A 14,395-nucleotide genomic window follows, 5' to 3' on the forward strand; every position below is an offset into this window, starting at 1 on the left:
TCGGGAATGGAGGCTTGGAATCTGAAGCTGCACTGTGACCGGACCTCTAAAACTGTCTGTATGTAGACGGCATGAGTGAGGCCCCCTTGTGGCCATTCCTTTCTGGGTGTTGGTTTTACATCAAGAGGGCACTGTGATTCTCTTAAGCAGATTTCATTTTTCCCATTCTTCTCGGACTTTCTGAGGTTAATTAAAAGGTCCAGGAAATGTCTACCTTGGGCCCTTTGAATAGTCCTGGTGTGTAACTGACTTGGAGGTCAATGCCAGTGTGTTTGAGGCTTTGGAACCAAACTAGGATCGGTGAATAGTTTCTTCCTTAGCACCTTCGTAGACTTCCAGGAAGCGTAGGGTTGTTTTGTTTTTCAAGGTCACTTAAACTTTATGAAAATGTAAGTAAAACTAACTTCCTGTCAGTATTTGGCAGTTGGTTAGTTAATGTTCTCCACTTAGCTAAGAAGAATAGAGGAGAAGTGTGGTTCTTGTGAAATTTCTCTTCCTAATTTGTCATGAAGCCTTAGTACTTGTGTTTCTTGAAGACAGTTTTAATTCTGTTCTATTGACTAGTGAGCATCATCAAAGACATGTTTATTGACCGCTTTCTATGTGCAAGCACAGAAATGCCACATGTGGTGTGAGGTATATAAACATGTCATTCTGCCATGCAGGGGTTTAGAATATAGACAGAGTTGTACCTGGTTATCAGGATTGTACCTGGACATGCTTGGTTGGGGGAGGGAAAGTTCAGAGGTCTTGAGTCGCCAGATCAGTGACTGCCAGCAGCCACGGCACCCATTCGACCCCGTCATGCATATGCTGTGTGATATGCAGGGGTGGCAGCATAGGACTCGGCGTGTGGGCAAAGTGGAGAAGCCTCTCATTGTTCACAGCAGAGTGAGAAGGTATCTTGAGAATTCCAGGTCACTGCCAGTGCCCAGGTGCGGAATGTTCACTTGGGACACTGCTGCTGTCAGTGTCCTGTGAGTGCCCGAGAGAACAGTGGCCTGCCTGGGATTCAGAAGAGGAGGAGACCGCTGTGGGCAGGAGCCTGGGTTACCGGCTCAGGTAGCAGGGCAGGCGTTCTAGATTTGCCAGAGGGAAGGACAGAGGTGAAAAACACAGATTTGTTTGATCAGAGTGGGGAACTCCTCAGGACTTCAGTGAAGAAGGAGCTACAAAAGCTGGAGGAAGCCCAACGTAGACTCTTGGGTCCTGTTACAGGTGTAGTTTGGTCTCCTCCTTCCCAGAGCTGAAAAATGAGAGGGAATGTCAGTCTGTCACTCAGGACTTCATGATGCGTTAGACCTAAACACTATATTCAGCAGGTGGTTTTTGTATCAGGAGGCCTGGCGTGCTGCGATTCATGGGGTCGCAAAGAGTCGGACATGACTGAGCAACTGATCTGATCTGATCTGATTGCATTAAAAGTGATATTGGTTGGAGTAGCTGGAAGTACTGTGTTGGCAGTCCAAGGACATTTTTTTTATGCCTTACGCCATTGCTTGGTATGGATAGCGCATGGTACAAAAGGAAAGCCTTCCATGCATGATAAAGATCCAATTAATATCCCACATTTGTTTTCTGGAAATAGAATATTCTAGCCCTCTGAGGATTATTAGAAAATGCTCTTTCCACTTTCATGGTCTGTTTATTGACTTGAGGTTCAACTTGGCACCATCGCTAGGTGTGATCTCCTTAACTCTCAGAGAAAGAGCTGATTTGGCACTCAAGGAGATGGTATCCCCGGCCTATGTCTCTACATATAGGCTGTCGGTTGGTGTGCTGCTGAAGAAGCCTTTCTTGCTATGCAGACCTGGGGGAGAACAAAATGCCTGGGTGTTTTGTTATGAGTGAGTCTCTCCTGAGCAGAAGTAGTGGCATGTTCTTGCCATTGGGCCTGAAAATGGTTCAGTCCAAGCAGGGTCAACCTCCAGTAGTGGAGCAGCTCCAAGGCACCACCAGTGTACTGGGAAGGATGTTTTCATTCTCTGTAGTGCTCTGAGTGAATCAGATAACTCTTACTAAACTGGAGGGAGAGTTACTTATAAGGGGAAATTTGAGAAAGAGACTAAGTCCTGGTATTAGAGTTAGGTTTGATTCTTGGAAAATTTGTTTTTCCTAAAAAATTTTTTCAAACAGGTAGTATGTTTACATGGATCTAAAATATTAATATATGGGCTTCCCAGGTGGCGCTAGTGGTAAAGAACCCACCTGCCAATGCAAGAGACATGAGTCATGGGTTTGATCCCTGGGTTGGTAAGATCCCCTGGAGGAGGAAATGGCAGCCCACTCCAGTATTCTTGCTTGGAGAATTCCATGGACAGAGGAGCCTGGTGGGCTATAGTCTATGGGTCACAAAGAGTCGGACACAACTAAAGCCACTTAGCAAAATATTAATATAAAGCGGTACACAGTGAATAGACATTCTTGCAGATACAAATACTCGTATGTTGTAGTTTCCCCCCCTTTTACATAGACGCACTGTGTATACACTGTTCTGTTCCCCTTGAAGAGAGTCCCTACGTGGCTTGAGTCTTCCAGTAGAGAAACAAAGTAGGTTCGATAAAGGTGTACTGAGTCATTTTATAGAAGATGTGGCTTGAACTGATGGGAAAAGAGTTATTATTTATTGTCTAAATAATAATACAGTTTCCGACAGGGGTTTGTGATGATTTAAATGAACCTGGATATGCTAGATTCTATTCTGTCTCTTAGAAATTGACATTTAAAAAAACAAACAAAATTCTCAATCCAAAACAAACTTTGATTACCAGTTATGAAAACTGTAATTTGTGTCAGTTAGGCCTGAAATAATTTTCAGAACCCGTATCCATCCAGACCTCCCTCCTTTCCTCCTCCTCCTTTTTTTTTTTTTAAAACATCTCACCCTACCACTCCTCCCCCACGCCCCAAACATTTTGTGTCTTTAGTTACCATCAGTTTTTGCCTATAAAGTGTTCTTTTTTCCAGCCTGAAACTGATTTTTGGAGGATTGGAGGGTTTTTTGGGGTTTTTTTATTTCGTTAAGTCTCTTGCCATCTCCAAATGCTATAGCAGTTCATTTTGCTCGTGTTTCATGAGCAGACTGTCTGTCTTGTCACCATTTTACCATGTGGGCTGATGAGGTTTTCAGGTTCTACTGTCCCCTGGGAACTCGGTTCTCTAAAGTAAACTGTGGTGCTGCAGTGGGGGTCATTTGTTTGAAGTTCATTAAGAATATGAGGACAGTTGGACAGCTTGGACTTCACTTCTATAATAATGTAATTGTGACTGTTGAAATCATGGAGCACTTACACAAGTTTTTAAAAGATCCAAGTTGGTGCAAATGGGTTGTTTTTTTTTGTTTTTTTTTTTAACGCTTTTGGAATTTCTTTCACTTTTTCTTCTGAAGACTGAAATATTAGACCTTTGTCTTTAGTCTTTGCCTTCATTTGTTCCAAATCAGGTAGCAAGAGGTTCTGGGGTTCTTGAGTGGTGTAAGCACTAAGTTTACAGAGAATAATGACAAACTTCAGGATAGCAACAGGCAGTAAGACTAAATTAACTTTCTGTTTTCTGAAATCCATTCCAGCAACTGTACCAGATCCTGACAGACTTTGATATCCGGTTTTATATGTATGAACTACTTAAAGTAAGTAACAGTCATAAACAGTGAATTTTTTTCAGGATTATTCATTAAAGGAGTTCTTTGAGAGAACATAATAGAACTCAAGAAGAATATATCTTGACACCCAGAGAATTTAATGGGTTTGAGGTGGGGGTGGGTGGGTAACTTATTGAGGCCTTCATTGTGGGATCTTTACGTAGAAACTTTCCAGTGGACCTGAGAAAAATGGCCAGGTTAGGGGTACTGGGAACATTATACACAGGTTAGAATCTCTGTCCTCATAACTCTTGTTGGTTCTTGGTTTTTAATTGTTTTGTTTTTTGCTGTTTAATGCTTATTAGTTTTCATTACATATCAAATCACCCTAAACTTAGTGACTTTTGGAAAACAGTTTTATTATTTGCCATAATTCACTGGATTGGATGGGTGGGTCTTTTGATCTGGGTCAGCTTGACTAGGGCAAGAAGGTCTAGGCTGGGATGGCAGCCGGTGTAGCTTGAGGTCTCATCCTTCAGAAAGTTGGTCTGGGCTACTTCCTGTGGTGGTCTCAAGTCCCAACAACAAGAGAGGGCAAACCTTGATATATGTAAGCCCTTTACAAGCCTCTGCTTTTGTTACGTTTGCTAATGCCCTATTGGCCAAAGCAAGGCACGTGGCCATACCTGGATTCAAAGGGTGAAGTAGTAGATGCCACTTTTTCATGGGCAGGGCGTTAAGTTACATCATGGAAGGACATGCATCCAAGGATCGTGGACATTCTACAGCCATCCTATTCTTGCTGTTTCTTATAGTCCCTTTCTTATATGAGACAACCTGCCCTGTAACCTACGTGTTTAGCCCTAGCTAATTAACTGTGACATGCAAGGAGAGGCGATGAGTGGATTTTCTAGGAGACTTACTAATCCCAGGACTGAAATTTTCAGGTGTTATTGATTGACTAAGGAATGATCTTTTTTAGTTTGTCTAGGAAAAAAACTTAAGAATTCTAAAAAGGTTTGTACAATGGAGTAGACTAATGGTTTTTTAGGGTCAGGGGTCACTAAGAATCTAATGAAAGCTGAGCCACCCCCATGCATATAAAAATATACATATAACATTACATAAAGTTTTAGGATGGAATGCATGGATCTCAATTTAAGAACCTCTGGAAGAATGTAGAGGTGTCCTTGGATTAGGTCACAGCATCCCAATAACAGTAATAATACACGTCTTTGCAGGCTGGTCATTTCAGTGGCCCCCCAGTGCCTGATGCCCTCTCTGCCTTCTGGAGGCAGCAGCTACACGGTGGGGGTCATACTTTCTGCTAATGAGGCAGAGAATCCCAGATGAAACTTGAAAAATATCTTTCATGCCTAATGGTCAGAAACTATCAGGTTTTTAAATTGAAGTAAGTCCCCCAAGGAATTTAAGAGCAGTCAGTACCTCCACAGGGAAGCCAAATAGTGAACTTGGTGAAAGAATTCATCCCCTTACTATATTTGTTCAGCTGTTTCTTTCTTCAGATATTTTTCACACCTTAGGTACTGTGGTCCTAATTAGTTTATTCCTTTGGGCAAAGACTGGGCAAAATGACAGAATCAATACTTGCTACGTTTTCTCAAAGATGGGGAAAAATAGGGATAGGGAAGAAGAAGTGTAGAAAATGTTGAAGGAACTGAGGTCCAGGGCTGCAGAGGGATCGCTTGGTGACTCACTCAGGCTTCCTGTCCAAGCTCCTGGTTCCAGTTTAGGGAGGTGGGTCCTCGGGAGCCCTGGTTCCCTACACACTGCCCCAGAGCCAATGTGGAGTCTTGCTGCCACTGTTGATAGAAAACAAGACAAAGAGAAAAATTAAATTGAAATACCATATAGGACAGTGCAGTTACAGAAGATTTCTCTCCTTGCGTAGATTATATTCTCACCTTTTCCACCATAGTTTGGTTTCACCTGTTCTTGACCTTCATGTGAAAAGCATCATATACTGTATACTCTTTTGTGTCTGGGAAAAGCAAAATTTGCATATTCCTGGAATGCTGGTCGTATGGATCGTATTCTGGCTTACATACTCCTAGTACAGTGCCCTTGGTATTCTAATCCCAGCGGGCCTCAATCAGGTTCACTTTGTCCCTCAGGACATTTGGCAATGTCTGGAGCCATTTTTGGTTCTCACAATTGGAGGGATGCTGCTGGCATCTTGTGGGGAAAAGCCAGGGATTCAGCAAAGCAACATGGATAAATCTTAGGAAAATTGTGCTGCATAAGAGGAGATAAAGTACTTACATTGTATTACTTCATTTTCTGAAGATCCAGAAAAGGCAAACCTGTAGAACAGGTGGTAGAGCAGTGGTTGGGAGGAGAGGGGAGGAAAGGAGCAGCAGACAGGATTGGAAGCTTAACGGAGTTCTTGGGATGATGAAAAAGTTCTAAAACTGGATTGTGGTCATGGTGGCACGACTTGAGGAATTTAGTAAAAAAACCATTGACTTACACATTTAAAAAACTTAGCTCCATATCAGTGATCTTATAGGAAGCAATTTTCTCCCTTAGAGTCATAATCATAGTTTGTAAAGCCCAACTGGCTCAGGGATTGTTTTTAAGGACAGTACTAATATTAGAAGATATGTTAATCTAGAGAACTCATATGGGACACTTACCTGAAAGACTAGCCGTGTTGCAGATAAGATTGGGATGTCATTTTTCATGTCCATGTGGATCCTTCATGTGTTGTTCCAACTATTATGAGAAGTGACTCCAGTGTGGTTCCTCAATCTGGTTTTAAACACACCAAATTAAGCCAACGTATGATTTCTAAATCCAGGTGGCTGGTCTGTTGCTACCAGTGCCAAGTAGGAGAGGAGTACCTGAATAAGTATTACTATGTCATCCCCCTTGTAAAGAAACTTCTATAATAGCCCTTGGTGTCCTCTCCACAGCCCCCTTTCTACCAGCTGCTAGCATAGTGTGCCCAGAGAGCAAGGGGTGCCTTCTGGAGCATGTTTTTTCTCTTTTACTACAGGCAGTAAGACTACCCTTTGGGAGATGGTGTTCAAATCAAACTGTCACAATGAGCATATACTTGCACTGGGGGGCATGGGTGGTTGAGGGTTTGCTTACTTTTCTCTGTGCTTTCTTATCTAATAGGCTCTGGATTACTGCCACAGCAAGGGAATCATGCACAGGGATGTGAAACCTCACAATGTCATGATAGATCACCAGCAGAAAAAGGTACCATTACAGCCAGGCAGCAACAAGCCTTTCATTGGAAGGCTCAGGGCCGACCCGAATTCTGGCCAGTACCTAGGTGGTTTCTAAAGACCCATGCTGTTTCCTTTGGCAGACTTATGATACTGTTATTTCTCCAGTCTCCAGTGTTGGTTTCTACTTCACATAAGCGTAGCGCACAGGGAAAGTAGACAGCTGACCCTAACTGTAGTCACTTGTTTACTGTGGTCATGGTTTTCCTAGAGGGCCTCAAAAAGAAACTACAGCTGGTGATTTTTACTTCCTTTCTTCATGACCCTCAGACCAATCTGCCTGGCCGTAAAAGTACACATGGGTCCCTCCTGTTTTTGAAACTCAGTTCTGATTGCCCCTGACTGGTGAGTGGATGAATCAACTAGTGTTAGATTAGTGAAGAGCTAGAGCAGTGCTTCAGTCCTGGAGTGGGGCACATGTCCCCAACCCTTTCTGTTAGACTAGAGCTTGTAATGGAAACTGTGAGTAATGAGCGATAGGTTAACACATGCAGCTGGTTATGGGGGCAGAAGACAAGCTTAAACTTTATTGATCTAGAGAAATGATAAGCCAGGATAATTTAAATGTTAAGGAAAAACAACTAAGATTGCAACCAAGTGCTCTGCTCTAGAAATGACCTTTTAGCAGTTCCCAGAAAGTACATGAGCCTTTAGCCAGTGCACTTGATAACATTTTTTATGTGGCCAAAGATTATCAAATGGGATGTGGCCTTGTTGTAAGACAGAGGCATCTGGAGACACTCCTTTCACATGTTTTATTTCTGTCGTATTTATAGCTGCGACTGATAGACTGGGGTCTGGCAGAATTCTATCATCCCGCCCAGGAGTACAATGTCCGAGTGGCCTCCAGGTACTTCAAGGGACCAGAGCTCCTTGTGGACTATCAGGTAAAGTTGTTAATGAGGCACTGCTGAGTTCTTTTTACATTTGCTTAGGGCTTTTCCTGGCTTTTTCTTTTTCCTGGTTTTTATTTATAGTCAGTTTGGTTACATTCAAATCCAGTCTATATTCTATCCCAAAATGATAAAATGATAATGATGGATTTGTCTCAGCTACTTTTTTTGGCTTTGAATTTTAAAATATCTATAGAAGATTAGAAACTCAGGTCAGAAAAATGACATTTGTAAAACCCCCTTCACTGATAGGTTGTCTTTATTTCCATAGATGTATGATTATAGCTTGGATATGTGGAGTTTGGGCTGTATGTTAGCGAGCATGATCTTTCGAAAGGAGCCCTTCTTTCATGGACAGGATAACTATGACCAGGTAAGCAAATACCATCTGACTCCCATCCATTTGGGGGCAGATACCAAGAAAATAGCATCTTGATAGGAATGCTGTCATTGAGTCCCTAAATACCACTCAGTGTAAGCTTTTCTTCAGGGCAAAGAATTTCACAGAATCTTATCTGTGGTCCCAAAGATAGAGACAGTGCTGTTTTATGCCCAACTTCCAAGTTGAGTCTATAAAAAAGCTAAGTACCTCCTTGTACAAGATTCTAGTCGTTTGGTTTTGTTTTTTGTTTGTTTTTAGGCTGTGCTGGGTCGTCATTGCTGCACATGGCCTTTCTCTGGTTGCAGAGAGTGGAGGCTACTCTGTCACTTTGGTGCGCGGGCTTCTCATTGTGGTGGCTTCTCTTGTTGCAGAGCACAGCTCTAGGGCATGTGGGCTTCCGTAGTTGCAGTTCCCGGGCTCTAGAGCACAGGCTCAGTAGTTGTGGCTCATGGGCTTAGTTGCTGCATGGCATGTGGGATATTCAGGGACCAGGGATCGAACCCATGTTCCTTGCACTGGCACGCGGATTCTCAACCACTGGACCACCAGGGGAGCCCATAAGTATTAGGTTTTATGTCCCCATAATCATCAGCTTCTAAAAGATTATTGTCATAAGTTGTGTTATCCTTTTAAAGGCATTTTGAAAATGTGCGTTCATGTGAACTTCATATCCGTGAGTCTGCTGCCTGTCTGCCCTGGGCTCAGATCTGTATCTGTTCCCCGGAAATGTAGTGATGTGGAAGCCTTCTAATTCCTTGGTCCAGCATCCCCGCGGGCTTGCAGTGAGTTCTGTGCTCAGTGATTTGGTCAGTTTGTTTTGTGTTTCAGCTTGTTCGCATTGCCAAGGTTCTGGGTACAGATGAGCTGTATGGGTATCTGAAGAAGTATCACATAGACCTAGATCCGCACTTCAACGATATTCTGGGACAGTAAGTAAGAGAGAGAGAAAGAGGCTCTGAATTTATCCCATTTCAGAAGGGGAAAGGGTAGTCGAAATCACTTTCTGAAGCTCTTTCCCCTTTCTAATTATATCAGAATTGAGATATTCTTTTTTTCCCCCATATATATTTTAACTTGAGCTATTTTAGCATTGTTTACATCTGTCTTCTAATCATTTTACTTCTGTTAATAGAAAATGGAAGACAAAAATCATGCCACAGGAAAGAACTTTCTGGAACAGCATCTGCTTATTTTAATGCAGAATCTTAGAATGCTGTGATTCTTCTTTGAATAAGAGAATTATAGTTTCTTCTTATTCTGTATAATGGATTTTCTGTAAGAGCAAATTTTAAAGCATATTTTCAGATACAGTACAATGGTGTTGAGAAGTAAATGTTGTGTTGATGATTTTCAGAGAGTAATTTTATGGAACCTCCATGTTTCTGCGGCCAGCTCTCTAAATATATCTGCTAAACAATAAAGATTACTCACCTACCTCCATGCCTAACCCAGAATTGACTCAAAGCCTGAGGCATAAAACATTATCTAGAAAGGTTCCACAAATTTTGCACCAAATGTAGACATTTTAATTAAGTGTGTATCCATTTCAGAGTACTGTTTTATTTGAGGGTGCTGGTGGGTAGGGGTGTGACAGGTGGTACCAATAACAGTGAGGTTTAACCAGCTTATAATCAGTGCAGTGCTCTAAGACTTTGCTGGCTTTAGCCCTAAAAAGGATTTTTGTGGAATTTAACCTCAGAATACTAATGCTTTACTTTTCTTCTCAGACATTCACGGAAACGCTGGGAAAATTTTATCCATAGTGAGAACAGACACCTCGTCAGCCCTGAGGCCCTGGATCTTCTGGACAAACTTCTGCGATATGACCATCAACAGAGACTGACTGCCAAAGAGGCCATGGAGCACCCGTACTTCTGTGAGTCTCTGGGGCCTGGTTTGTCAAAGGGAGATTCTTCCACCTTCTATCTTTGAGGCCAGACAAAAGAATTCTGGAAATTTGGATGAATTGTCCTTGGGTTTTGGCCCCATTAGTTCTAGACTCTTGAAATAACTCTGCAGATCTGTTTCTTGATGTTCGCAGGTGTTTGCTTGTTCATTGCTATAGTTCCCCTGAGTCAGGTCTGTTTGACCGTTGCCTATGACCCCCAAGTTGATAGATCAGAAGTATCTAAGACTTAATTTTAAAATACATACATTTGTATGGAAACCTAATCAAAGATTTTTCCCCTCCAAAAAAACAAGTGACTTGTTGAAAATAATAAGGTGATCATAGCATATTTTTAAAGAAGGAAGTTAAATAAATACAAGGAATTTGAGGAAAGGACAGCAAGTATGGAAAGCCCTCGCTAAGATCCTATCTGTATTACTGACTTCTTAGGTCTCACTTTGAAGTATGTGTGTATACTCAGTTTATGTGACTGTTTACTTATCTGCATGCATGTGGTTCTCCTTCTGATAAAGGATATCCCGGATTTTCACTAGAGACAGTGTGAGGTCATTTAATCAGTCACAGAGGAGACTTGAGCATAAGGGAGGTTAAGTGACCTGTCTTAGTTTTCTCTCTGAAGCAAGATTAGACCTTTCAGCCTGTCTGTTGCTTAACCAGTACGCTATCTTTCCTCAATATCTTTCCTCCTTCTTTTTCCCCCTCTGGAGATTAAGTAAATCTTGCCCAAAGAATTCATGCTCTCTGGTTGTGAGCCTGCTTGCCCATGAACTGTAGTTGAAAGCAGATTTTAAAAAATCTTACCCTTCATTCTTCAAGTGCAACTGGATGTCGTCTCTCCAGGTTCCATCACAGAAAGCTGTTTTTACTCTGAGTTTGATTGGATTATGAACACTGATGTTTGTATTATGCAAATCATGATCTGTCTGCTTTTCCAAATACATGGTATACTTACAAAAAATTTTTTATGCTGTTGCTTAAAATCCATAGACCTTCTAATGGTTCCTTTTATTCACCCTTTCCATTCTCTGAAGTGTTTATCATCACACATACTTTGAAGAAATTAGGAGTTGGATATGTCATTAGTAGTCAAGGAAAATAACACATAAGAAAATGAGTAGAAATTTTGAGCAGTGGACAGTGGGTGTTTCTGTGCCTCTCTTTTCCCTAATTCTCAGCAGTTGCACGTGTACTCTGAAGAGGTATGAGCTGACTATGAGAGCGTTTCCCAGTCATTTCTCAGCATCTCTGATTTTTGTTGCCCTCTTAACCCTGGTTTCCTGTGTTTCTGTCTCACTGAGGAAGGTCGGGTCTGCCATGGTGTCTGCCCCTAACTCGGGCTGGTCCTGCCTCTGCTGAGTGTCCTCCTGGTTTCTTGCAGACCCTGTGGTGAAGGAGCAGTCCCAGCCTTGTGCAGATAACGCTGTACTTTCCAGTGGTCTCACGGCAGCCCGATGAAGACTGGAAAGCGACGGGTAATGCAGCATTGATGCTTGCCAATAAAACCAACCAACCAAACACAAACCTTGAAGGAAAACTACAGTGTGATAAAAAGAAATTCTAGCCATTCCTTCTAAACGCAAAGAAGAGTAAAGACCTAAAAGTCTGTCAAAAGAAACTCCCCAGCACTAGTCTACAGGGAGCTGCCATTGGGCAGCCTGACGATGCACATAGTTGAGAATCTGAGGGGCCTCTCCCTTTGGAATGCATGGGAGATGAGAGACTCGGAGTTGTTGTACATTTCCTTTATTTAACAGGAGACCACTGTTGAATTAACCTGTTGAAGTCAACAAGCTCTGAATATCTGACTTCCTATCTATTCCACTGCGGTCTGGGTTTCCTTTGGTGAGATTCAGGCTCAAGTTTTAGCAGTCTGAACTGACACACCAGCCTCATTTATGAAAAGGAGATACTAAAACAGTGACAGTATTTTTTTTTTCTTCTAAACTCTTTTACAGATTCATGTTTTATGTATTTTTTTTTCTTTTTTTTTTTTTAACGACATGAGCTCTCTGGGAAATGTACCTCATCCCTGCCGTTTTCTTCTAAGTGTATTCGTTTGGGAGCAAACTGCAGTCACTCTCACCAGAGTCCCATTTGATGTCAGGAGGCATCACTTTAAACCTTGTGATGCCTCGGACAGGTCCATCTGTTCCATCAAAATTTGAATGCTAAGTTGCATAACTTGGAGCTTACTGTATGTAACCTTCGTTGATTTGCCTAACCTTAAAATCTTGTTGCTCTTTTTTTCATGTAGCTTTTTTTCTTTTTCCAGTCTTTTAAGGAAAACTTCATTTCCCAGCACATCCCTGTATGTGTACCTATTTTAATGCACATCTCTGAAACAAAGATTTTTTTGTTCACAACCATGACTAAAGCTGGAAAGTCAGTCTTCAGGGAGGGAGGATAAAAACATCCTGTTAGAATTTATTCAGGAAAGACAAATTGGGTGGCAGGGGAGGGAAAGTCCTCCTTTCCTACCCTTTACCCCTTTTTATCCCCATGAGAAACAGTTTCCCTCTGTAATCAGGGTAATCTGCATTTTTGAGCTCTTACAGGTATCCATGAATGTGTTGGCAAAGAAAAGTCTTTCTCACATGCAGAGACTGGTGTTGTGTGGGCAGGGTCACCCGTAACCCAAGCGACCAGAGAGAGCAATATACATGGGACTTGGGGAGGTAGTGGAGCTGCTGGGACAGGTGTCAAAGATAGGGATCCATTGTGCTAGCCTTCGTGTTAAGCAAAGGAAGCTGTATTTTGTTTAAGAAGATTTGAAAAATGGGGGCTGATGTTACTCTGGGGACCTGTTATCAACATGGTTTGCACGCAGCCCCCTGACCCCAGCTGCAGAGCCATGCCACAACTGTGGGGACCTCTCACACTGGGCTAGAGCTCAAGGTGTCTACCACCACATCACACTTTAGGATTTCTTTATTAACTATTTAATAATGCCATACATTTTTATAAGGTTAGATTGTTTGAAAGCATCTGTTTACATTCCATATTCCAATAAAATTGTATTGATATTGGTAGCAGGTCCTATCTCTAAATGTAGGTTCTATTTTTGTCCTTTGGTCAGTGGGAACTTAAAATACAAACAAAACAAGATCCCAAAGCCAGGAAATGCATTCAGTTAAGGTTCTCAAACCAGTGCTTCCTGCCTTCATTGCACGTCCTGTATATTAATGTATACATTTGTTCTACCTGAAAATAAGAAACTGGACAGCACTTCTTGGCTGAACCTATATTGATATGGCAGGCAGCAACACACAGGTGTTTCAGATTGTCAGACACCTTCTGACATGCCCTTCTAGGCGACACCAAGCTGTTATTATTTATTAGGGAGATGTGCCACTGTGTGTCTTTCCTGCCCCACCCATCTCCTCTTTTGTCACCCATTCCCTTCCCCCACTCTTCTTTTTTTTCCTTCACGTCACCTGTCTGGACCAGGCAGGGAGAGCCTGCTGGAGAGTCTTGATGAAGTAGTAACCCTGCTTCTTTTGCTTGAGTCCCCCAGAGGCAATACAAGCATCTGGAGAAGGGTCGGGTGACTGACTTCTGCCTTTCTCTCTCTCATCAGGATGTAATATGTGCAGACACAGCTCACCTGGCTGTCCTCAGGCTCTGTGGCTGCAGCTTGGCAAGGGAGTAATTGTTCCATTTTATGCATGCAGTTTACTTTTTCGCCACCGCTACTTTTTACCTCTGTTCATGCCTTAGACATAAAGCATAACTGAGTTTAAAATGCTCACTCCTTTCCAAGGCTGGTCTTGACACCCAACTTGTGGCTGGCTGACTATGACTGGTTCTTTCCCAAACTGAACTGAGTCTAGTCCAGACCTTTCCTCTTTTCCTAGCTCCAAAACCATTTTGTGTGCAGATGGACCTAGCTCCCCTGAGATTTTAGAGTCTTTTCCTGGATTAGGAAGCAGTCTTGGAAAATTCAAAAGACGGATGAGAGAGTGTGTGTGTGAGTCTAGTCTTATATCTAGACAAAGCTATGGTAGATTCACCCACCCAGTATCCTTTCCGGTTAGCATATTATTTCTTAAATTCATCTCAGTAAGTTTCATTAGACATTTTGTTTGCTTCATTACCTTATAACAGGTTAAAAGTGCCTAAGATAAGGATTTACTGTTTCCTAAAGAAAAGCAAAAATAATGTGGGGAACAGGGTAGTGTTACACTGTCATCTCAGGTACTGCCTATGTTCAAAAACATAGACCTGGCGTGGCGAGAACAGAAGGTTCCTGTGCCAAATACAGATGGGTGTATCAGAGGTTGTTGGCCACAAGTGGGTCTAACTGCAAGGTTTTGCTTCAGCTGAGAAATCCCATGGTGAGAGCAGAACTGATGAAGTGCTAAGATTTTCATCGGG

General features: G+C 42.2%; 1 protein-coding gene across 1 annotated transcript in view; it reads left to right on the top strand.

The window, feature by feature from the left end:
- CSNK2A2 (casein kinase 2, alpha prime polypeptide) overlaps positions 1 to 14,395 on the top strand; it is a 34,459-nt gene that overhangs the window by 16,970 nt on the left and 3,094 nt on the right. Inside the window, exons 4-10 of the mRNA XM_010861849.1 lie at positions 3,569 to 3,628; positions 6,725 to 6,808; positions 7,614 to 7,724; positions 8,002 to 8,103; positions 8,941 to 9,041; positions 9,840 to 9,988; positions 11,400 to 11,493. Of these exons, the coding sequence (XP_010860151.1) occupies positions 3,611 to 3,628; positions 6,725 to 6,808; positions 7,614 to 7,724; positions 8,002 to 8,103; positions 8,941 to 9,041; positions 9,840 to 9,988; positions 11,400 to 11,476 (642 nt within the window). The 5' untranslated portion in view covers positions 3,569 to 3,610 and the 3' untranslated portion in view covers positions 11,477 to 11,493. The remainder of the gene's footprint in view (positions 1 to 3,568; positions 3,629 to 6,724; positions 6,809 to 7,613; positions 7,725 to 8,001; positions 8,104 to 8,940; positions 9,042 to 9,839; positions 9,989 to 11,399; positions 11,494 to 14,395) is intronic.

This window comes from Bison bison, unplaced genomic scaffold, assembly GCF_000754665.1.
Source record: "Bison bison bison isolate TAMUID 2011002044 unplaced genomic scaffold, Bison_UMD1.0 scf7180017864473, whole genome shotgun sequence".
NCBI lineage: Eukaryota > Metazoa > Chordata > Mammalia > Artiodactyla > Bovidae > Bison > Bison bison.